Below are 22,546 nucleotides of genomic sequence, written 5' to 3' on the forward strand. Positions count from 1 at the left end.
CACGCACATGTTCTAGTGCCGGGCTGCACCTGGAGCTCCAGGATATGTTTTATAAGAACATTTTAAATGCACTTATTTCCATTCTTTGTATATAGCGCTGAGGTTGGAACCAGAAGACTCAAACATTCTGCCATTGGGTGACACTCTTAGAGCCCTTTGTGGGGTTAGTCTGTTTGCTTTTGAGTTATTTTTCCATTTAGGAAATATTTTTAAAATTTTTTATTTATGTATATGTGTATTCACAGGTTAGGTCTGCACATACGAGTGCAGTTGACCTTGGAGGTCAGAGATATTACATCCAAGTACAACTGGAGTTACAGGTATTTGTGAGCCCCCTGTCATTGGAGCTATGAAATTAAATTGTGTCCTCCACAAGAGTAGGGTATACTCCTAACTGCAAAGCTATTTCTCCAGGTCTCTAAAATGCTTTTTATGAGTATATCCTAATTATGCATTATAATGGGTTTCAATATGACATTTCCTAAGTCATACAAAGACACACACACACACACACACACACACACACACACAGAATTTTTGAGACAGAGTGTTTTCTCATGTAGCTCTGGCTGGCCTGGGACACATTTTAGAGCCCAGTTTTGTGCTTGTGATGCCCTTTTTGCCTCAATCTCTGTGTCCTGGGAATATAGGGAACTCAAGTCAGACTTTTTAAGAAGCCACTTCTCAGTGAATATCCCTGACAGGGAACTGAGTGTCCACCTGAGTGGTGCCACGCCCTGTTCCCTGCCCCCTTCCCTGCCCCCTGCCACAAACCAAGGACTGGCTGCAGGTTCTTGCTGTGCGCCATCTCCCAGACAAACATATAAAAAGAAGGCACAGGGTCTCTGTCTGATGCTGGGGCCTGAGCTCTCCTCAGAGCCCCGCATACGGTGCTGCCCATTCAACTCTCTGCTCACAGAGTTAATAACTCTGATACCAAACTCCTCAGTCCATTGTAATTTGTCCGTGTCTTCCTGAGCCCCGGCTCCACCCAAAAATCCAGCACTAACATGACTATCCCAACCTGCAGCAATATTAATGTGTTTTCAAAATATTTATTTTAGTTTTTATGGCTGATCCTATGACTCTAAGAATTCTTTCTACAGGTTCATATGTTAATGCAATGTTAATGAAAATGTAACTGATCTGTGCTGTCTGACACACAGGCCCAAACCAGGAATTGAATCTTTTATTCTTGGCTTAATTCAGAAATTTGGCAGTCTTTTTGGGAATTTGGTAATGCCTGGCACCTAAAGTTCTGTCTTCTATGCCATCTTTAGGCAGACTGTAATGAAGGCGGCCTCTTATTTCACAGTCCATCTTGCCCCTCTGGTCACGTGGTTGATGATGGTGGAGCTCTGCTTCATGTCTTCTTCTTCCCGTGTGGCAGAGGAGGGTTCACAGACACCAAGGTCACTGGCTCTCATGTGCCTCCCGAGGCGCCCTGTCCACGACATCTACAGTGAGGGCTGACTCAGAACATACCACAGGCAGAATGTGTGCGAGGCTTCCTTCCTTCAGAACGAAGGGCAGATGTACGCTCTAACGTAGACTATGAAGGCCTCATCAGAAATACGTCTGATTTCAGTTAGGCATCAGACCTGTGGCTCAGGAATATGAAAACATTTTCTCTCTTCCTCCCTGCCCCTTCCTTCTTCCTCTCTTTCCCTCCTTTGTTTTCATGTTTCTTTCCTTTTTTTTTTTGTTTTTGGTTTTTTGGATTTGGTTTCTCTGTATAGCCCTGGCTGTCCTGGAACTCACTCTGTAGACCAGGCTGGCCTCGAACTCAGAAATCTGCCTGCCTCTGCCTCCCAGAGTGCTGGGATTACAGGCGTGCGCCGCCACTGCCCGGCCGTTTCTTTCTTTTTCTCTCTCTTTTTTTTTTCTTGAAATGCCAGCAATCTAACACAGGGCTTATACGTAAAGCCTTTTTCTCTGCATTCCCCAGAACAGAAGCCTTTACTTCTAAAGTAAAAGTTAAATGACATGAGGTTCAAAGCCTTGGCCCTGACAGCCACCAACACAGTTCACACTACTGCCCATTTGCCAAAAAGCTCTTGAGGTCATTTGTCAAAGATCTGATCCATCAGCTGTTTCTTTATCTGCCAGGCCTCACTAGTCAGTGACTTTTGAGGATGTGGCCGTGTGTATCACAAAGGAACGGGCCAGCCTGCTACCTGCTCAGAGGGTAGTGATGCTGCAGGGGTATGGACTTGTAACCTTTCCTGGTGCTGTGCCCTTCCAAACTAGCTTGGATTGCTTAGCTGCAACAAGGAGGCGAGGTGGGTTCTCTCTGCCAAGAGATGGCCTAAGTAGGAGCAGCCGGAGAGCAGACTTCACGGCATATACCTCAAAACTAGTAAGACATGCTCAGTTAGCTGAAATCGTAGGATATGCAGTGACTGTCCCTCCAAGTCTGGGGGGACGGCAGGGAAAAGCTCAGTCCTTGACCTCTAAAGATCAGCTTGCCATGGAAGGGACTGGTTTAAGAGCCAGGCTAAATGATGTCAAACAGTATCTTTTTTTTTTTTTTTTTCTGTCAATGCTATAATAGCTTTGATCAAGGCTCTGTGGGGCTCCTTGAGTAAAGCAATTTCTCTGGCCTGGATGGAGACCCAACATTTCAAGCTACCCAAAACATAAGAGTTAATCCAGTTGGGACTATCAATCCCTGGCTGATGGAACAGAGGACTGCTGTATGTCAGAGAGTCTGTATCTAACCTGTCACAGTCTGAAGCCCTGGGGAGGAAGTTCTTCAGGACGGTAGGGCTAGGTGCTGTCAAGCAGAAAAGTGTATGTCCTTGTGCTGGGTTTGGATATCCCAGAGCCTGAGGACAGTGTGTGACTCAGGCTCTGGGGTCACCTCCCTGCCCTTCCCAGCTAGGGTTGAGAAAAAGGTGATTAAGAGTCTTCAAGGTACAAAATCAGGTCCTCCACGTGAACAGATCTCAGTGCTGTGGTCCTACCCACGTCCCACCTGGGAGCCATCTTTAAGTGAGTACAATCTGGGGAACTTTAAGAGGGTGAGAGAACCTGTCCCAACCGCCCACAGACTGTAAAACTAAGCAGGAGCAGCAGAAGCCCCTGGTGTGCATAGAGAAGCTACTGAAGCAAAGAATAGTTTGTGGGGTGCTGGCCAATGTGGGGTGCTGGCCACCTGTGCAGTACAGGGTCAATGAAAGAGGAACTGTCACAGTCCTCCAGTTCCCTACCCTCCCAGATACAAGGAAGTGTCAGTTCAAAGAACAAAGTGGAGGCTGCCCCCCTCCTTGTCTTGTCCCTCCAGTCCTCCCCCTCCCCCACCCCACCCCCTTTCAGGTTCAGGGACTTCCCAGTACAAAGAACAATCACAAGATGTATGCTCCCAATTGAATCAACTGCCCCAGCAGCACTTGTAGTGGAGATCAATCAGGTGGAAAAACAATACCCAATTATGTAACTATTTTAATTTAGAAACACCCCTTGCGGTTTGGCCTATTCCCCCAAGCCTCACCTGCGCTCTCCTACTCTGGCAGATAGAGGTCTGAGCTCCGCTCTTGCAAATAAACCCTCGGTCCTAGGTGGTCTTCTTGGGAGTCTCATGAATCAGGCATAACAGTCAACACTAACATAAACATGGGGAGAGGCCCTAAATTCAATTGGCTTCCCTAATACACAAGAGGCAGTGTCCACTCCTGCACTGCTGGTGGGGTTGCAAGCTGGCTCTACTCTGGAAATCAGTCTGTCGGTTCCTCAGAAAACTGGGTATGATACTTCCGGAGGACTCCCCTATACCACTCCTAGGCATATACCCAGAGGATTCCCCGGCATGTAATAAGGATACATGTTCCACTATGTTCACAGCAGCCCTATTTATAATAGTCAGAAGCTGGAAAGAACCCAGATGTCCCTCAACAGAGGAATGGATACAGAAAATGTGGTATATATACACAATGGAGTACTATTCAGCCATTAGAAACAATGAATTTATGAAATTCTTAGACAAATGGATGGAACTGGAGAACATCATCCTAAGTGAGGTAACCCAGTCTCAAAAGAACACTCATGGTATGCACTCACTGATAAATAGATATTAGCCTAGAAGCTTGGAATACCCAAGACACAATGCACATATCAAATGATGCCCAAGAAGAAGGAAGGAGTGGCCCCTGGTCCTGGAAAGGCTCAGTGCAGCAGTATAGGGGAATACCAGGACAGGGAAGTGGGAAGGGGTGGATGGGGGAACAGGGGGAGGGAAGAGGGCTTATGGGACTTTCAGGGAGGGGGATCCAGGAAAGGGAAAATTCACATGAAATGTAAATAAAGAATATATCAAATAAAAAAAAAGGAAAAAAAGAGGCAATGCCCAGGTTTTCTTCTTCTTTTTAAAGATTTATTTATTTCATGTGATGGGTGTCAGATCCCCTACAGCTGGAGTTACAGGTGGTTGTGAGCCATCTGAGGTGGTGCTGAGGACCAAACTCAGTCCTTGACTAGGAAGGCAAGGCCTCTGTCACTGAGCCACCTCTGCAGCCTCAGTCTCCAGGTTTCGAAGGCCCGGAGAGAGGCCGCTCCCACACTTGATCTTCCTCCCTTCTCCTTGTTTGTGTGTGCTCTGCCTCCCTTCTTTCCACACTTTAAGGAATATTTTCATTTGTATCATATGCAAAAAGTCCCCAAATGGATATGTTCTTATGGTTTTATTCATCTAGTTTTATCGATAGTTGTTTTGTCATTGAAGCAAATCCTCTTTTTGTTTTCTTTGCTTGTTTTTTAATTTTTTTTATTTTTCCTTTCTCATTATCTACCCCAGGCTGGCCTTGAACTCATGAGATTGCATAGCTTCCCAAGTGCTGGGATTACAGGTGTGAACTACTACCCTTAGCTTCTTTCTTTCTCTACCTATTCCTTCACTGTTAGACTTTCCTAGTATTTTTACTGTTCTGTTGTCTAGTCAATTCCCCATACCAGACTTATAACTTATTTACTTATTCACTTATAACTTATTTCTCTTTCTAGAGAAAGAAAAGACAGCCAAGAGGCATTTAGAATTATAGACAGACAGGGTACTTTCCATTACGTAGACTAGTTAAGAGGTCAAAAATGCGCTAGGGCAGTGGTGACACATGCCTTTAATCCCAGCACTTGGGAGGCAGAGGCAGGCAGATTTCTGAGTTCGAGACCAGGCCAGCCTGGTCTACAGAGTGAGTTCTGGGACAGCCAGGACTACACAGAAAAAACCTATCTTGGAAAACAAACAAACAAACAAACAAACAAACAAACAAAACAATGTCAAAAATGCAAGCAAAGAATAGAAACGCAATGTCCTGGAGAGTGCCAACTCGACTACGGACACTCAGCGAGAAGAGACATTGCACCAGACTGTCACCATCCGGGAAAATCCTGGAAAGGGCAGACTGCACTGCAATTGCTGACAGTACACAACTGATGACCAAGACTATTGTGCCCAGCAAGCATCTGTTAAAGTGGGTTGTTACATAAGGGCACTTCAAGAAAAGCAGAACCCAAGGCAGTTCATGGCCAGCAGGTCGGTGCTGCGGACGATGCCTACTTAATCCACGGAGGAGGGAAACGGATCCTCAACCAGAAGAGCAGAGGAAATCCTACATTTCTGGAAGGACTAATGAACAAAGCTACGACCAACAGGAATAGGAAAGAAGAACAGTTATCCACCCAACCAGAAAAACAACTGACAGAGTGGCAGGAATTAGTAACCATCTCTCAATGATAACCTTAAATGTAAATGGCTCAACTCATTAATAAACAGATACAGACTGCAAAGGCAGGTCTAAGAGGAAACCACAGCTCTTAGTGTTTACATTAAAAAAACAGACCAAGACTGGGGATGGTGGTGAACATCTTTAAACCCAGAGCTCTGGAGGCAGAGGCACGTGGTTCTGTGACTTTGAGGCCTGCCTGGTCTACATAGAGAGATCCAGGTCAGTCAAGGCTACATAGTGAAACACTATCTCAAAAATAAAATAAAACAAGGAGCTGGGGGCTGGAGAGATGGCTCAGTGGCTAAGATCACTGACTGCTCTTCCAAAGGTCCTGTGTTCAAATCCCAGCAACCACATGGTGGTTCACAACCATCCATACTGAGCTCTGACCCCATCTTTTGGGGTGTCTGAAGATAGCTACAGTGTACTTACATGTGATAAATAAATAAATAAAATAAATAATAAAAACAAAACAAAAATCAAGCAGCTGGAGATATGTTTCAGTGGTTAAGAGCACTCATTGCTCTTGTGACAGTCCTGAGTTCAATTCCTAGCACCCACATAGCAGCTCATAACCATCTGATGCTGTCTTCTGTTGTGTAGGCATATATGCAGACAAAGTACATATATATATATATATATATATATATATATATATATATATATATATATAATGTTTTTTAAAGATGTGTTTAATAAAATAAAAAAAAATCAATGCAATCTGAAATTTAAACGCCTAATGATTCACTCCCAAGTTTTTAGAAAAGCAAGAAAAAGCTGAAAGAAAAAATAGCAGGGAGTGGAGCAGCAATGAATGACATGGGGGTAAAGCAGCAAGGCCTGGGATCAGCCAGTCACAAAGCTGGTTCCGGGAAAAGCTAAGCAAGACTGACAAAGGCCTAGCCAAGATGACCAAAGTAAAGAGAGAAGGGCTAAGGTGCCACTTGATTGGCAGAGTGGTTAGCAGAGTGGTGGGCCTGTCCCTCACTGTTAGCTAAAACTGGTCATGGTGGTGCATGTTTATGGTGGAGGTAGAGGGGTCAGTCAGTCAGGGTTATCCTCAGCTATATAGTAAGTCTGAGACCAGCCTGGGCTACATAAGGCCATAAAGAGAGAATGGAGATAGATAGATAGATGTAGGTAGATAGATAGATATAGATAGATGTAGGTAGATAGATACGGATAGAAAGCACAGTTAAGAAATTAGAGATATTACAATATCTTGAAATAATATGCTGAGTATCTTAGATAATACTTTAACTTGCATTACAACAAAACAAAATAATCCTTAGAAAATCTGGAAGAAATGAATACATCCCTAGATATTCTTAACCTGCCAGAATTAAATCAAGAAGACATGAACAATTTAAGCAGGTACAACAGGCAGCTAAGTTGAAACAGTAGTGGAATGTGCCCACCAATTCTCACACAGTGTGGGACGGTCCACGCCATATCCTCCCATGCCGTTAAGAGGAAGGTAACACAACAGCAGCACTTCTCAGAATGCTCCACAAAGTAGAAAGAGAAGGGACACTACTACACTCATCCAGAAAGCCACAGCACATCAGACCAGAGAGGACACGACAGCAACAAAAAGGAAATTACAGCCCAAATTTTCTGACAACCACTAAATTTCTTAAGAATACTGTAAATGATTTCAAGAACACTGTGATAAAGTTAGTTTCACCCCAGGGATGGAAGAGTGGCTCAACACATCCACAACTATGAATGTAGTACAGTGGCTGACAAAAATCACATGGCCGCATCTGTAGACACAATAAGGTCTTAGGCAAAGTCCAACATCCTTCATGGCAAAGCCAGCCCTGCACAACTAGAGACAGAAGAAATGTAGGCCTCAATGCAAGACGAGCGAAAGACCACAAGTCTGTAACCAACATCACACTACATGGGGGATTTCCTCTAAAGTTAGAAAGGAGACAAGGGTGGCCATTCTCCACTTTTCACTATGGTGCTAGAAGTCTTACTGGACTAGTAAGAGAGAAAAATGAGAGAAATACACATGGGAAAGGGGACAGCTAACTCATCCCTATTTCTTCTGCATGACAAGATGCAATCCTCAAAAGATCCTTAAGACCCCACCAGAAGCTATGTGTTGTTGGTTTTTATTGAATTTGTTTGGCTTGCTTTACATTTTTGTAGCCTTGGCTAGCCTAGAACTTGCTATGTAGCCCAGGCTGGTCTCGATCTCAGAAATCAGTTTCTCTCATCCAGGTCTTAGGATTAAAGATATGCATGACTATACCTCACCCACCTGGTTTAATGGTGATATCCAATCTGTACCCGCTGGCGTAGAGCTCACTGTGAAGCTCAGGTCTCAAACTCATGGTGATCCTCCTGTTGTAGCTTCCAGAGTATTAGGATTACTGGTGTGTGCCCCCATGACTGGCTTCTACCAGAAAATACTTAGACTTGAAAAACGCTTTTAGAAAAGTAGCAGGAAAAACCAACAAACAAAACATGGGCATCCTGTCACTAAACCAATTATAAACTTGTCAAAAAGACCAGAAGAAAAAAAAAGTCATTTTCCATAGCTTTTAAAAATCAAATTAGAGCTTGGTGGTGGTGGTGACAGTGGCACGTGCCTTTGATCCCAGCACTCAGGATCTCTGAGCTTAAGACCATCCTGGTCTATAGAGCAAGTTCTAGGGCAGCCAGGGATACAATAGAGAAAGCCTGTCTCGAAAAACAAAATAACAACAACAAAAACCCAACAAAAATCAAATTAGAAATACCCCTAACAAAGGAGGTAAAATACCTCTCTCATGAAGACTTTAAAACACAAAAGAAGAAACTACAAGGAAAGCCTCCCATGTAAATGTATTGACAGGATAGTACAAAAATTGCAGTGTTATTGAAAATGATCTACAGATTCAAATTCAAAGATTTTGATCTACCATCAAAATCCCAAAGATATTCTTCATAGACGGAGGAAAAAAAATTCACACGGAAGCACAAAGGACTCATAATGCTCATCTCAGATCCACACTGCAGAGTTGCAGTAACAAACACTCTGGCGCTGACGTAGAAACAGATATATAGATGGATGCAACCGAGAGGAACTGGGAACAAGCCAGCACGGTTCTTCCTTTAGGATGCCCTAGGGTTGCCCATCAGGAACTGTCTTCCTATTGGCTGCCCTGACACAGGTCCCAGCTTTGATCGCAGTAACTCTTTTCTCATTGGCTGTTCTCCACTCTTGTCATCATTTATACATGAGGGCGACTTCTACTTTGGAGCTATGCTTTCTTTACATGCCTAGCTAGAATCCAGATCACTTTAAAACTCTCACACATAAAGTCCATGATTATAGAAAAGCCTTCTGACGCTATTAGCATGGCCAGACTAAATGGCATCTGTGACAGACCTTAATGCTTAACCCCCTGGAAAGCCGATGTATCTTCATGGCACAGGGTGTTAAACCTGTTTACCTAGTAAGTACTTCTTGAATAAAGATGGAGTCAAATGTGATGAACAGTTCTGCAACACACTCATACTCAGAGTGACTTTCTCCCTTGAAAAAGCACACTTGGGTTGCTGCTATCTGTGGGCTGTCATTTAGCGGTCCAGCGTCCACAGAACGCTGATGTCTACCCGCTTCGTCCCCTAATGAATCATTCTGTATCCTCGCAAGAACTATTTTACAGACCTGCATCTTCTGTAAGGGGCATTAGGAAATAGGATGCCTGCAAGAAACACCCTGCTGTGAATGAAGAGGCTCATGCAAGAGCCTTATTTTAATTGTTTCTACTGTAGAGATCATCGCCAGAAGCAACTTGAGGAGTCAAACCTGAGAGTCAGGGCATGAATTGCACACAGGAACTTGGAAGTCAATAGTTCTCAATGTGTGGGTCTCGACCCCTTTGACCGGGTCTCCTAAGACCACGGAAAACATATTTTTACATTACTATTCATAACAGTAGCAAAGTTTAAGGAACTGACTGGTTTTTTTTTGTTTTTGTTTTTTTTTTTTTTTGGTTTTTTTTTTTTTTTTTGGTTTTTTGAGACAGGGTTTCTCTGTGTAGTCCTGGCTGTCCTGGAATTCACTCTGTAGACCAGCTGGCCTCGAACTCAGAAATCCACCTGCCTCTGCCTCCCAAGTGCTGGGATTACAGGTGTGCGCCACCACGCCCGGCTGGAACTGACTGTATTAAAGGCTGGGGTTGGGACCTAAAGTGAATGAATATGTTAGTGGTCAAGGAAGAACACTGCTTACTGGCTTGCTTTCTGCTTCTGTTCACCTGGTTCGCTTATACGAATCCAGGTCCACCTGCCCCGAAGGTGGGCAGTGGGGATGAGCTCTCTTCCTTCAGTTAGCAACCAAGAAAATGCTCTGCAGACGAGCCCCAGAGAACAATTTGATGGAGGCGATTTCTCAGTTGAGTTTCACTTTTCCCAGGTGTGTCAATTTAACAGCTAAGACTAGCGAAAGGACTGGAAGTAACTGTTTGTAGGGCAGAGGCATAAATCCAGCACAAGGACAAACCTACGTGGGGCTTATTTCCTGACCTTTCAATTTTTCATTAAAATACATTGTAACTACCATAGGTAAGGCCTAGACAGATGAAGTTCTCTATTCCCAGTCTTGGCTAAAACTGCAAATTAACTCACCCACTCCCACCGTTTTATTTATTTATTTTTGTCTTAATAGTACCCGGAACTAAGACTCACAGTCAGTCAGGTTTGGCTAAATTTCAACTCCAGACTTCAGTGAGTTAACTTCTATCACTCTCTAGGCTTCCTAGGCGACCGGATTCCGGTTTCCACAGCATTCACCGAACAACTGTACTTTTGTATAAATTTCCTTGGAAATTCAACTTTCAGAAAGTAATGTTGTGTTCTGCAGAAGTTATTTTCTCAGAACAGCAGTGGGTCTGATCGCCATGATAAGGTTGACCTCCTGGGCGCACCCTGCCTAGGGCCGCGACCCCTGAGCAAGGCCTCAGAGAAGGTCACGGTCACCGGGGACTACGGGGGGGGGGGGTGTCTCGGCTGTCAGTGTCTCCTGGGGGCACCCACATACCTGCTTGGAGATCCGGCCTGGCCCTTCCTGGTGTCGGACAGTCTCCTCCTCGGAGCCCCGTAGCCAGCGTTCCAGTCTCGATGCTTCCGCTCTCCTCGCAGCAGGGAGAGGTGGGGCGGGGCGGGGCGGGACCGGGGCTGTAACCCCGGACCTAAGCGCAGTTGCCAGCGCCCGTTAGCGGGGTGGCCTGCGCCTGTCTTTATCACTTTGCCAGCTGGGGAGAAGGCACCGCCTCAGTTTCCAAGATCAGCTTAGCGCTCAGGACTTTCAGTTTCTCTTTCAGGCTATAAATTGCCAGTAGGGGTAAATCCAAAATTTGAATCTGGGAGACGTGATGGATGGTGACTTTTAACAGAGAAATGATTATGGATTGGGGCTAAGTAGCGTGCTGGAGTCCCAGGGCAGGTAAGAAACAAATTTCCCAAAGGCTTAGAGCATCACAGAGAATTTGGGGCTGAAGAGCTAAGCTAGGTGTTTGGTAGAGCGCTTGGCTAACATTTGTAGACCCCTGGGTTCGATTTACAGCATCAACGGTGCAAGAAAATGAGAACTGAGTTTGACGCGCACAGTAGCATCCATCAATTGGAGACACTCAGACGACGAGACTAGGGCTGTTATAGCTCAGTTGTTAATTGGTTTCACATGTGAATAAGCCCTGGTTGCTAGAATCAGAAATGTACTGAATAGGGACTGATTTAGAAATATTCTGACTTCTCAGAATATGATGAATGAAATGAGAATATAAAATCTAGAGACTGTAAAAGGTGGAGCTTTATTTGGCCACGTGATTTATAGGCTGCTGTCCTCAGGTGCCAACTGATCTGGAACTCATTAAGTATGCTAGGCTAGCTAGCCAGTGAGCTCTTGGGATCTTCCAGTCTATGCCTCCCAGCACTGGGATTACAAGCACATACCATGATGCATGGCTTAATATATATATATTGTTTGCATGGCCACACATATTTTGCTTCTGCTTTGACATGATTCTGGGAACAGGACTCACATCATCAGGCTTGTAGGGCAAATGCCCCACCCACTGAGCCACCTAGCCAGTTCCAGCTTTTTTCTTTTCAAAGTGTTGGTGCTGTGTGCTACACTCTGGTCTTTATGCTTATGCTTTATGCACGGCGAGCACTCTAGGGACTGAGCCACCTCCCATGCCTAGACACTTCCTTACTGGACTGGGGACATGTTTCAGCAGGTTCAAGTGCTTGTGTGAAGCCCTGGGTTCAGTCCCTAGCTCTGAATTAAAAAGAACAGGTGTGGTGGTATATGTCTGTAATCCCTGCAGTCTGGAGGTAGTGACAGGAAGATCAGAAGTGGAAGGTTATCATCAGATCTTTAGTGAGTCCTTAAAAAGCAAAGCAGAAAAGGAAACATTTTTACTATACTTGTTTCTTGTCTTATTGCTCTGATAAAAGCAGCTTTTGGAAGGAGAGGGTGTGCTGGCTTACTGTTCTAGAGTCCTTCATGGCATGGAAGGGGAAGGTCTAACTGCAGGAGAAGGAGGTGTCTGATCACATCTTGTCCACAGTCAGGAAGTAATGAGTGAAGCGAGTATTGTCTACTTTCCCTTTAATTCCTTTCAGGTCCCTAGCCCGATGATGTCACTCATGGCTTGGCATAACGTATCAACAGGAGGGGGTTACACGGTCAACAGTTGAATAGTGTGCTATTTATTTTACTTTTAATTCTTTTTTGCTCAGGGTAGAGTTTCTCTGTATAACAGCCCTGGGTGTCCTGGAACTCACCCTGTGAACTAGACTGGTCTCAAACTCATGGAAATCCCCCTGTCTTCGCCTCTGGAGTGCTGGGATTAAAGTTGTGCACCACCATGCCTGGCTCATTTGCTTTTTGAGTCAGGGCCTTGCTATGTAGCCAGGCTGCCCTTTGACTTTAAGCAGCTGGTTCAAGGTTCCTCCTGCCTCCTTTGCCCAAGTGGTGGGATGGCAGTTGCCTGCATTATACACTACTAAGTTTAAATGTAGCCTCAGATAATGACTTGCATATCAAAGTCTTAATAGCTACTTTAAACTTGAATGTGGAGACATGCTTTGTGGCACATCCCTTGGGAAGTGAAGGCAAGAGGACCAGGAGATAGATAGATAGATAGATAGATAGATAGATAGATAGATAGATAGAATGAGTGTGATAAAATTCATTCAACAAGCATTGTAGCATAATCCACTATACAGAATAAAATGTAGACAGAAATAGAGGATATTGTGATCACTGTGAAAGACACATATTTTAAGATGATTTTTTTTTGTTTTTGTTTTTTGTTTTGTTTTGAAGACAGGGTTCTCTGGATAGCCCTGGCTGTCCTGGAACTCACTCTGTAGACCAGGATGGCCTCGAACTCAGAAATTCGCCTGCCTCTGCCTCCCAGAGTGCTGGGATTACAGGCGTGTGCCACGACCACCTGGCTAAGATAATGATTTTTAGGCATGCTTTCAGGCCAAGAGACCATTTGAACCTCATCCGGTTCCAATTATTAATGTACTGACTGAAATGCTGTAGGGCAGTGGCTGGAACTCAGGGCCTCTGGTCTCAAGATTTTATAAATCATTTGCTACACACCGAGCTCCGTTCTCTTTTCAACATCTTTAGTGTGTGATCTTGGAAGTTTTTTGTTTTTTAAATATTTATTTTGTATATGAGTACATCGTTGTTGTCCTCAGACACACCAGAAGGGGGCATCTGATCCCATTATAGATGGTTGTAAGCCATCAAATGGTTGCTGGGAATTGAACTCAGGACCTCTGGAAGAGCAGTCAGTGCTCTTAACCATTGAGCCATCTCTCCAGCCCCAATCCTGGAAGTTTTGCACTTTGGTTTTTTTCATCTATGATGTGACCTAACAAATCAAAACTCTCAAAACCTTCCCCCAAGTGTCCAGGTTTGAGGCCTCTGTACAAATTTTTAATTATCCTTAATAATAGTGACTTATTTGAACTAATTAGTATAAATGGCAATTCTTCTTTTTGATGTCCTTTTTATATAGAATTTCATGTTATACACTGGCCTTTAACTCACTCTATATTGGAGGATGACCTTGAACTTATGCTTCAAACCGCCCCCCCCCCCCACCGGAGAGACTGCCACCAATTCTGTATTATATGGTGCTGGGGATAGAACATAGGCAAGCATTCGATCAGCTGGAGAGGAGAAGGTGGGATGGCACAGTGGTTATGAGTGGGCATTTGCTGTTCTCTCTCCCAAGACTGAGTTCAGTTTCCAGCTCCTACATGGTAGCTCACAAACATCTGTAGCTCCAGCTCCATGGCATCATGGGATCCGATGCCGACTTCTGACTGCCACAGGCACCAGGCACATGTCAGGCACAAACTAACATGCAGGCAAAGCATGGGTGCATAGACAGTAAAAAAAAAAATAGTAAAATTTTAAAAATAGATGTTATTTAGTTTACAATGTTGTTCAAACTTGTTTTAAAAACTGTGGTAACATGAAGTGTTGTAGCATCCTAGATTAAAGGGTCATATCTGTATTAAGGAAGCCCTCAGGTGGCAAAACAGATAAACAGTGAAACCTGTGCTCAGCATTCCACATATAATTTTAATATCTGCACTTTCAGTATTCCATATAAAATTTAAACACTGAATGAATGCACTTTGTGAAGCCACCGACTAGCCACATAATAGATGATTATTTCCAGGGTAAATTTTTCTGCTGTTATCTTCACTTATTCGTCCTAACAAACAATGTCACTTTTTTGTTTTAAACAGGTCTTTATTAAATCAAACCCATCCAAAGAGAAAATCGAAGGTAACGAAACTCTTCCAAACCTGTGGTCTTTTAGCTATGGTTTGAGTCTCAGTGTTCCTGGCACAGTGGAGTACGCCCTTCTGTTATCACAGGTGTCAGGTCTCAGTAGGTTGACTTCAGAACAACAGCTGTTGACCAGGACCCGCCGCAAAAGAGCGCGCAAAGCCCATCCCCCTAGCAACGTTTATGGCGGTGTTGCTGGGAGTTGTAGTTTACATGTGCCCGAGACGCCTGCGCGCAAGCTCACAGGGGCTGTAGGAACTACATTTCCCAGGAGTCATTGGAGCAGGGATGGGCGGGGGCAGTGCAGGAGGCGGGGCTCTGGCTGTCGCGGTGGTTGTGGCGGCTCATTCGTAAATGCCAGGCCTGCTCAATGGTGACTGTATCACTGGTCGAAGAGGTCTGAACCGCTGTGTCTTCGTGGAACTGTAACTGGTGGGCGAAAGGAGCAGAGAAGCCCATCCGCCGCCAGGTTCCTAAGAGGCCAGTTTGGGCTTGGGGCTGGCACGGCGCGGAGGGCAGGGCGCCCGCGGGCAGCGGTGGTTCCGGGGTTTAAGCCCGCTTTGTTCTTCGGAGCACCCGGGAGATCGGTCCTGAAGGGGGTGGGCCGGGGTGCGTGTTTCTGTTCCGGGTGACAGGCTCCGGACACAGTCTCGCCGGGCCGGGTGCAGTGGCGCCGCTTGCCGTCCTTCAAGGTCCATCTCGCCTTGTCTTATCCCGGCTTCTCCGAAGCTTTGTTGCTTTCAAGAAGAGTTGTTTCAGGGGAGGCAGACCTGTCAGCTGAACGTTTTCAGGGTCTGAATTGTCTCCTCGCATCTTTCTTCTCCTTCAGTGCAGATAATTTATGTTTTGAACAGATAGCTTTAGAGATGTCAAAGCTTTCAATTAGTCGAATTTTTTTTAAAGGCAGCTTTATCGATTTACTATTAACTTACTGTAATGCCCACATCTTGATAAGCAGGTTGTGTTGTACCTCAGATTTTAATATCTGAGTTTACATACTGTCCTAGACAGCCTATTATTTGTAGTTTACCTAGGCCTTCATATAAGTAATAAAAAACAGATTTAGGGGAACATTTTTGGCGTTCTTGAGACAAGGGCTTGCTATGTAGTCCAGGCTGGCCCCCCACCTCGAACACTGCATTACAGGTGTGCATCACCAATGCCCAACTGTGTGTGAATCAGTATTTCTATACTTAAAATTGGCAGTAAGTATAGTTTTAGGATCTTAGTAATGGACTTGTAGCAAAGGTACGGAAGTTTTAGTGCTTTAAAAAAAGGAGTGTGTGTGTGTGTGTGTGTGTGTATGTATATGTATGTATGTATGTGTCAAGACAATGTTAAGATGCTGCCCTAAACTATTACACTTTGGTCAGCCTAATAAGGAATTGTTGATAATTTTCATATTACAGAGTGACTTTGCAACTTGTTTACTTTCTAAATTAGTATTTTTTTATTTATTTAGTTTAAAGATTATCTTTTAAAAATATTATTGTGTATATGATATGTGTTGGTTTCATGTATGTCATGCATGTATGGGGGTCAGGGGACAACTTTATGGAATCGGTTTCTCCTTTCACCTTTTTGTGGGTCCTGGGACCAGCTCAAATAGTCAGGCTTGTACAGTAAGCACAATGCCCACTCTGAGCCACCTCTTCAGCTCTGGCTTTGCTTGTTTTGTCTTGTTTTTAAGGCAGTTATCAGTTTAGACCTGCACTGTCCTGTGGAACTTGTCTGTATGTATCCAGACTGGCCTCACCCCCGTGATGATCTTTCTTCCTCAGTGTTGGGATTACACTTGTTAGCCCCTAAGTTTGATTTAAAAAATTTCTTACTAAGGATGTTAAACTTTAACCAAGGTTAACTGAAAAATCCCTACCTTGCCTTTATAAGTAGGTTCCTAATGTAAAAACAATTAGGATTATCTTCTTAGAACAGATTTAAAGGAAATTACTATTCAGGAATTAACAGTTACTGGCTAGCTAGTTCATATATGCTACTCTTAAGTGTATAATACAGTGGGTATAATATAGTCCCAGTAGGCTGGAGCCCTTCCCCAGTAAGAATCAGCCCCTATCTTTCTGGGTGTTCTAGTTTGGCTCTCTGTGTTGTGGTAAAATACTGACCGAAAGCAACTTGGAAAGAGCTTATTTCAGCTTGCATGCTATGGTCTATCATCCAGAGAAGCCAGGGCAGGAGCTTAAAGCAGGAACTGATGCAGAAACCATGGAAGAGTAATGCTTACTAGCTTGCTTCCTGGCTTGTTTTCTTATATAACCCAGAACCACCTGCTTACAAGAGGCATCGCCCACAGTGGCTGGGCCCTCTCATACTAGTCACTAATCAAGAAAATGTCCTCAATGGCATGCCTAATGGAAGCAACTTGATGGCCACTCTGATGGAGGTAATTCCTCAGGTGAGGTTCCATTATCTTAAGTGACAAGAACTAAACCCCACACTGGGTATCTGTCATTCTCCCTTTTATAATTCCACTTTTGTCAGGTTCACTACTTAACTTTATGCATGTGTACCACTTGTGTGCCCAGTGCCCTCAGAGGTCAGGGGAGGGTTATTGAATCCCCAACTGGAGTTTTGGATGGCTTTGATGCATTGTGTTGGTTCTGAGACTTAACTCAGATTCTCTGCAAGAGTAGCAAATGCTTTTAACCATTGAGCCAACTCTCTAGCTCCTGTCTATATTTCTTATAATGCATTTGCTCTTGCTCTATACTTTATGATTAATGGTATGTCTTGGATCACTTCTTTAAGGTTTTTAATCGTTATGTGTGTATATGTAATGAATGTATGCCACATGGGTACAGGTGCTGGCAGAGTTCAGAGCTGGGCATCAGATTCCCTGGAGTCACAGGTGGTTGTGAACTGTTCTGTGTGGGTGCCAAGAACTCAACTTGGGCTTTATAGAAGAGCTTTATAGAAGAACTCTTAAGCACTGAGTCATCTTTCCAGTTCCTTGTGGGTTTTTTTTGAGACACTGCAGCTAGCCAGGTTGGTCTGGACCTCATGGTAATGTTTGCCTCAGCTTCCGAAGTGCTGGAGTTATAGATGTGGGCTACTGTACTTGGCTTGCTTATTTATTTTAATATAGGATACTGAATCTAGGGCCTCACAGATGGTAAGCAAACATCAGAAAGCCACATCTTGAGGGCAGGGGTTTATACTGTATCTCAGGCTGGCCTGGAACTCCTTCTGCCTTAGTCTCTTAAGTGTTGGCATAACAGGTATGGGTTACAGTACTTGGCTTACTTTCCCTTCATTGCAAGTGTGAGCTCCTCCCCATATAACAGTGGTACACAATGTCGAAGGCAAAATTGATAGATCAAGGCTTTTGTGCATTTTATGGTTTGGATAGTTAACTGCCTTACTCCCCAAAATATGTTATATCTCTAAGGACAACTTAATAAAATAATTTCTGTTTTTTTCATATTGAATATTAGCAGTCTTTAGTCTTTGCCAACCCAGTGTATGGCGGTCCGGGGGGGGGGGGCAGAAGAAAAGGTATATTGTTACTCATAATTTCTGGTTTTTCAAGTGGCATGAGAGTGAACATAATTTGGTGTATATCTGTTTTTCTGTTTATGCCTTTTGGGGGGGGGGGCAGGGTTTCTCTATATAGCCCTGGCTGATAGACCAGGCTGGCCTCAAACTGAGAAATCTGCTTGCCTCTGCCTCCCAAGTGCTGGGATTAAAGGCATGTGCCACCACTGCCCTGCTTGTTTATGTCTTTTGTATATTTTTATATGCCACTTGGAAAGCTAGAGATATGTTTATTTACCTTTGTGTTTTTCTTTGTGTGTGTGTGTGTGTGTGTGTGTGTGTGTGATATCAAATCTATGTTCACAAGAAACCCCAGGCTCCCAGGCTGCCCTTCGCCTCCTCCAGTCTACCCTTAATACCTGGCCCTCCCTGCCTCCTAAGCATCTGCAAAGCCAGCACATCCACTGTCTCCTACTGTCCTGTGTATCCTCGCTTCTTTGTACATGTCTTTGATTTCCTGAGAACACTTAGTGAGCATAGGTGTGATAAATTGAAGTCTGCAATTGCAGTGCACCGTGAACATCCTTGCACTGTGGATCTAGCTCCTCTAGATGCAGCTCTGTGGGAAAAGTGTTTATTTAACCCGGGAGGCCCTGCAGTTGGTCCTTACTCCCCAAATGTGTGTGATCCCAGTTTTCTCATTTCAGTGAATGGCAAGTCTGTTCTTACAGTATCTTAGCCAGAGAAGTTTAAGAACTAAGTGAGAGGATCCTAGAGATCTCAGGAAGTGAGAGGAAGATGGTAAAGGAGAGAGAGCACTGGGTTATATAGTTTTTACTGTATGAGATTCAAAGCTTGAGCTCTCCCTCCCTCCCTCCCTCCCTTCTTCCCTCCCTCCCTCCCTCCCTTCCTATATTTCTCCCTCCTTCCCTCCCTTCCTATATTTCTCCCTCTCTCTATCTTTCCCTCCTCCTCCTCCCTCTCTGTGTGTGTTTGTGTATGTGTGCACGTGTGTGTGCACACATGCAAGGGTATTGAAGGAGAGTCCAGGAAAAAGGACTAACTAAGAATGTAAGAATTCATGTTCTGCCTTCAAGACCATTGGTTCAGGAATGTGGGCTTCATTAGAACACATGTTCTCAGGACAGACAGAGCGGGAAAGGTGCATAGGGCATTTTGCTGGTGAATGTGTCGGCTTTGAAGACACTTGGGAGTGGAGAGAATCAGTCACTAGAGTGCAGAGTAGGTGAGAGAAAAAGAGGGTTTCATGGACAAGGTGAGGGGTGGCTGGGAGCTGAGTGAGGCCTTTTGTTGGACGGAGGTTTCCTTGCAGAAAGAGCTGAGACTGCAGTTTCCAGTGGAACCAATCGTTGGTGAGACTGGAGAGTCTAGGCGTGGTTTGCCTTCCTCCTCCCCTCATAAGCTCTATACATTTGTTTAAGTCCATCAGCTCCTCTCTGAGTGAGGCCTCTATGTCTACCCTGCCTAAGCTTATGGCTTCTTTCCTCTGTTTAACTTTTATATCTTATATAATGTAACTTATTTGAATATCTTTCCACACTAGATTCTTACTTGTGTTGACTACTTTTATGTCAGCTTGACATAAGCTAGAGTCATTTTGGAAGAGGAAACCTTATTTGAGAAAATACCTTCACTATCCGGTCTGTGGGCAAGCCTCTGGTGCCCACCTGCCTGCCTCCCTCCCTCCCTCTTTTCCTTCCTTCCTAACTTCCTTCCTTCCTAACTTCTTTCCTTCCTTCCTTCCTTCCTTCCTTCCTTCCTTCCTTCTTAACTTCCTTCCTTCCTTCCTTCCTAACTTCCTTCCTAACTTCCCCTTATTTGTCCCCTCCCAGACATAATTTTTTTTAGTCATGTGGGGATTTCATACACTGCACCCCATGCCGTTTGCTTCCCATCGTTTCCAGGCCCACTCTCCCACCATTGTGCCACCCCATCCCCACCAAAAAGAGAAATATACCAAGTCCAACTCGTGTTGCCTGTGTACTCACAGGAGCATGGTCAGCTCCTGGTGGCCGGCCACTTCAAACAGAGTCCTTCCCCACGCTGCCCACCAGAAGCCATAAACTGTGAAGAGCTATGCTCCAGCATCCTTATCACAGTTTCTAAGAAAGGGCTCTCTTCACTAGCTTCCTGTCACAGCAGCCTTAATGCCTCTCATTCTCAGTTATGAGTCTGCAGTCGTCAGTACCACTGCAGAAGCAGCTTCCTTGCCATTGCAGCTCATGGCAGCATGGGCCGTGACCCCCACATGGCTTCCAGCTGCAGCATGGGCTGCAGACATCCACAGCAGCCCTGGACATGGGTTTCAACGTGATCTCTGATGGCCGCTGGGACTGTGGAGGTCTTTCTCAAGAGTTTAATCCAGAAAATGATTTTTCATCTCTGATGTCTTGGAGACAGGGTGATTGTACAGTTGGGGACCACTTTGGAGGCAAGACCTGTGGTGTATTTTCTTGTTTAGTGACTGATGAGGGAGGGGCCAGTTCACTGGGATACCCTTGGACCAGTGGTCCTGGGTGCTATAAGAAAGCAGCCTGAGCAAGCCATGAGGAGCAGACCAGTAAGCAGCACACTCCTTCATGGCCTCGACATCAGACCTTGCCTTTGGGTTCTTGCCCTGGCTTCTCTAAGTGGTGGACTTAAAGCTGCAAGGTGAAATAACGCCTTCCTCTCAAGCTACTCTTGGTCATGGTGTTTATCACAGCAGTAGGGGGCCTAAAACAATAAAACAGGAAATCAGAAATGGTTTTTTAAAGGATTTATTTATTTTTATTTATATGATCACACTGTAGCTGTCACGAAAGGGCATCAGATCCCATTACGGATGGCTGTGAACTACCATGTGGTTGCTGGGAATTGAACTCAGGACCTCTGGAAGAACAGTCAGTGCTCTTAACCACTGAGCCATCTCTCCATCCCCCAGAAAATTAGAAATGTTAGTGGAGGAAAATCAAATATACTAAAGGAGGGAGCACACTTTCCCTGTGTGTTTTCTGACTTAAACAGTAGTGTAGTTCAACACTAAAGTTTGAGGATTCATACAGGATGTTCCTATAACTCGGCCAATGTCATTTGTATTGTTCAACATTGAGTGAGCACAAATAATACTTTGCAGTATGGAATTTATTTTAAATGCAAACTTCTGGCTTATTTTTTCAAACAATTTTAGCAAATGTACCACCTTCCTTCTATTTGTGGGGGGCTTGGCAGTGGAGGATATATAGGTTCTTCCAGGATCTCCACAGTTTGGTAGAGTGTGAATGATCATGATAGCAAAATATCACTACTACTGAGGTTAGGGCTAACCTGCCAGTGGCTGGGGAGTTGTGCAGGTCGGAGGAATGTTACAGGGCAGGCGGGGCTCAGTGGGGGGTGTTAGGCTGATGACATTTGGTCTCCAACAGGGCAAAGAAACAAGCGTGTACCTGACATTGATTGTGCCTTCCTAAGTGATCTAGCACTTGTGTATCTAGCGATTGAATGACTGTATCAGTAGTGTCCTGAGGTTTTTGATCCACTCACTTTAGATTTTTGAAGGCAGAACTCAAGCCAGCCAAGCAGTTTATTGCTCAATTGCATTTTCATTAAAAGTCTTTTTAAATGCTTATGTGTGTGTTATGTTTACACATGTTTGCATGTATGCTGTGCATGGATGCTGAGTTCAGAGGACAACCTGTAGTTGTTCTCTTCTTCTACTGTGTGGGATCTGGGGATTGAACTCATGTTGTCTGGTTTGGTGTCAAGCACCTTTACCCATTGAGCTAACTTGTCATTCCCTGCTAAAGTTTTTTGTGTATTTAATAATAGTTTTTGTGTTGGGTTGAGGTTTGGGCTACTTTGGAATAAAGCATATATTTTAACAAACACTTATTGTTGGCTTTCTTTTTTACAGGTGTTGGAAGTCAATAGGTGTTCTGGATTTCTCTGTTTAAATTGGGTCATTAGAGTAAAATGTTCCTGATGCCAACTTCTTCAGAATTAAACAGTAGACAGAACTTCCTAACCCAGTGGATGACCAGTCCTTCCCGGGCTGGGGTCATACTAAATCGAGGATTTCCTAGTTTGGAAGCAGATGAGAGGCAAGCAGCTACAAATGTCCCTACCAGCTTCTCTACTAAAGCTACCCATTTTTCAAACAGCTTCAGTATTAGTAGTGAAGAGGATTCATTTCATGAAGAACAGCAGTTGGAGGCTGGAGGACCTTATAAACCACGGTCAGAAAGCCCTGAGGCTCGCCTGGTCTTTCCTTCAGTTAGAAAGGAGCCAATAGCATCATGTCAGGACGCCTCGGGATGCCAGGAGGATACCAGAAGTGACTTTATGCCTGATCTCTCGAGCGAATTCAAAGAAGTGACTAATAGAAACCCACTTTTAAAGAAACTGGAACAGGTAGGGTTTGGCCTTACAGATATTTACTTGTATTGTTAGAGGCAGTCTATGATGGGTCATCTTGATTCTCCTTTACTCAGAATCCTCAAAATTC

The 22,546-nt window shown here is 44.4% G+C and overlaps 2 protein-coding genes across 6 annotated transcripts in view; one reads left to right on the forward strand and one right to left on the reverse strand.

Moving 5' to 3' along the window:
- Parp4 (poly(ADP-ribose) polymerase family member 4) overlaps positions 1-10,983 on the reverse strand; it is a 97,896-nt gene extending 86,913 nt beyond the window's left edge. The window contains exon 1 of one of the 4 annotated variants that reach the window (XR_007979281.1): positions 10,762-10,983. The gene's annotated coding sequence lies outside the window, so the exon portion shown is untranslated. The remainder of the gene's footprint in view (positions 1-10,761) is intronic. The other 3 variants (XM_052191354.1, XM_052191353.1, XM_052191355.1) reach the window with 3 other exon arrangements.
- Positions 10,974-22,546, forward strand: part of Cenpj (centromere protein J) — a 59,658-nt gene continuing 48,085 nt past the window's right edge. The window contains exons 1-3 of one of the 2 annotated variants that reach the window (XM_052191359.1): positions 10,974-11,166; positions 14,508-14,547; positions 21,956-22,452. In XM_052191359.1, the coding sequence (XP_052047319.1) occupies positions 22,015-22,452 (438 nt within the window). In that variant the 5' untranslated portion in view covers positions 10,974-11,166; positions 14,508-14,547; positions 21,956-22,014. Of the gene's footprint in view, positions 11,167-14,507; positions 14,548-14,737; positions 15,031-21,955; positions 22,453-22,546 lie in introns of those variants that run through there. The other variant, XM_052191358.1, reaches the window with a different exon arrangement.

This window comes from Apodemus sylvaticus, chromosome 8, assembly GCF_947179515.1.
Source record: "Apodemus sylvaticus chromosome 8, mApoSyl1.1, whole genome shotgun sequence".
In the NCBI taxonomy this organism is placed as follows: Eukaryota; Metazoa; Chordata; class Mammalia; order Rodentia; family Muridae; genus Apodemus; species Apodemus sylvaticus.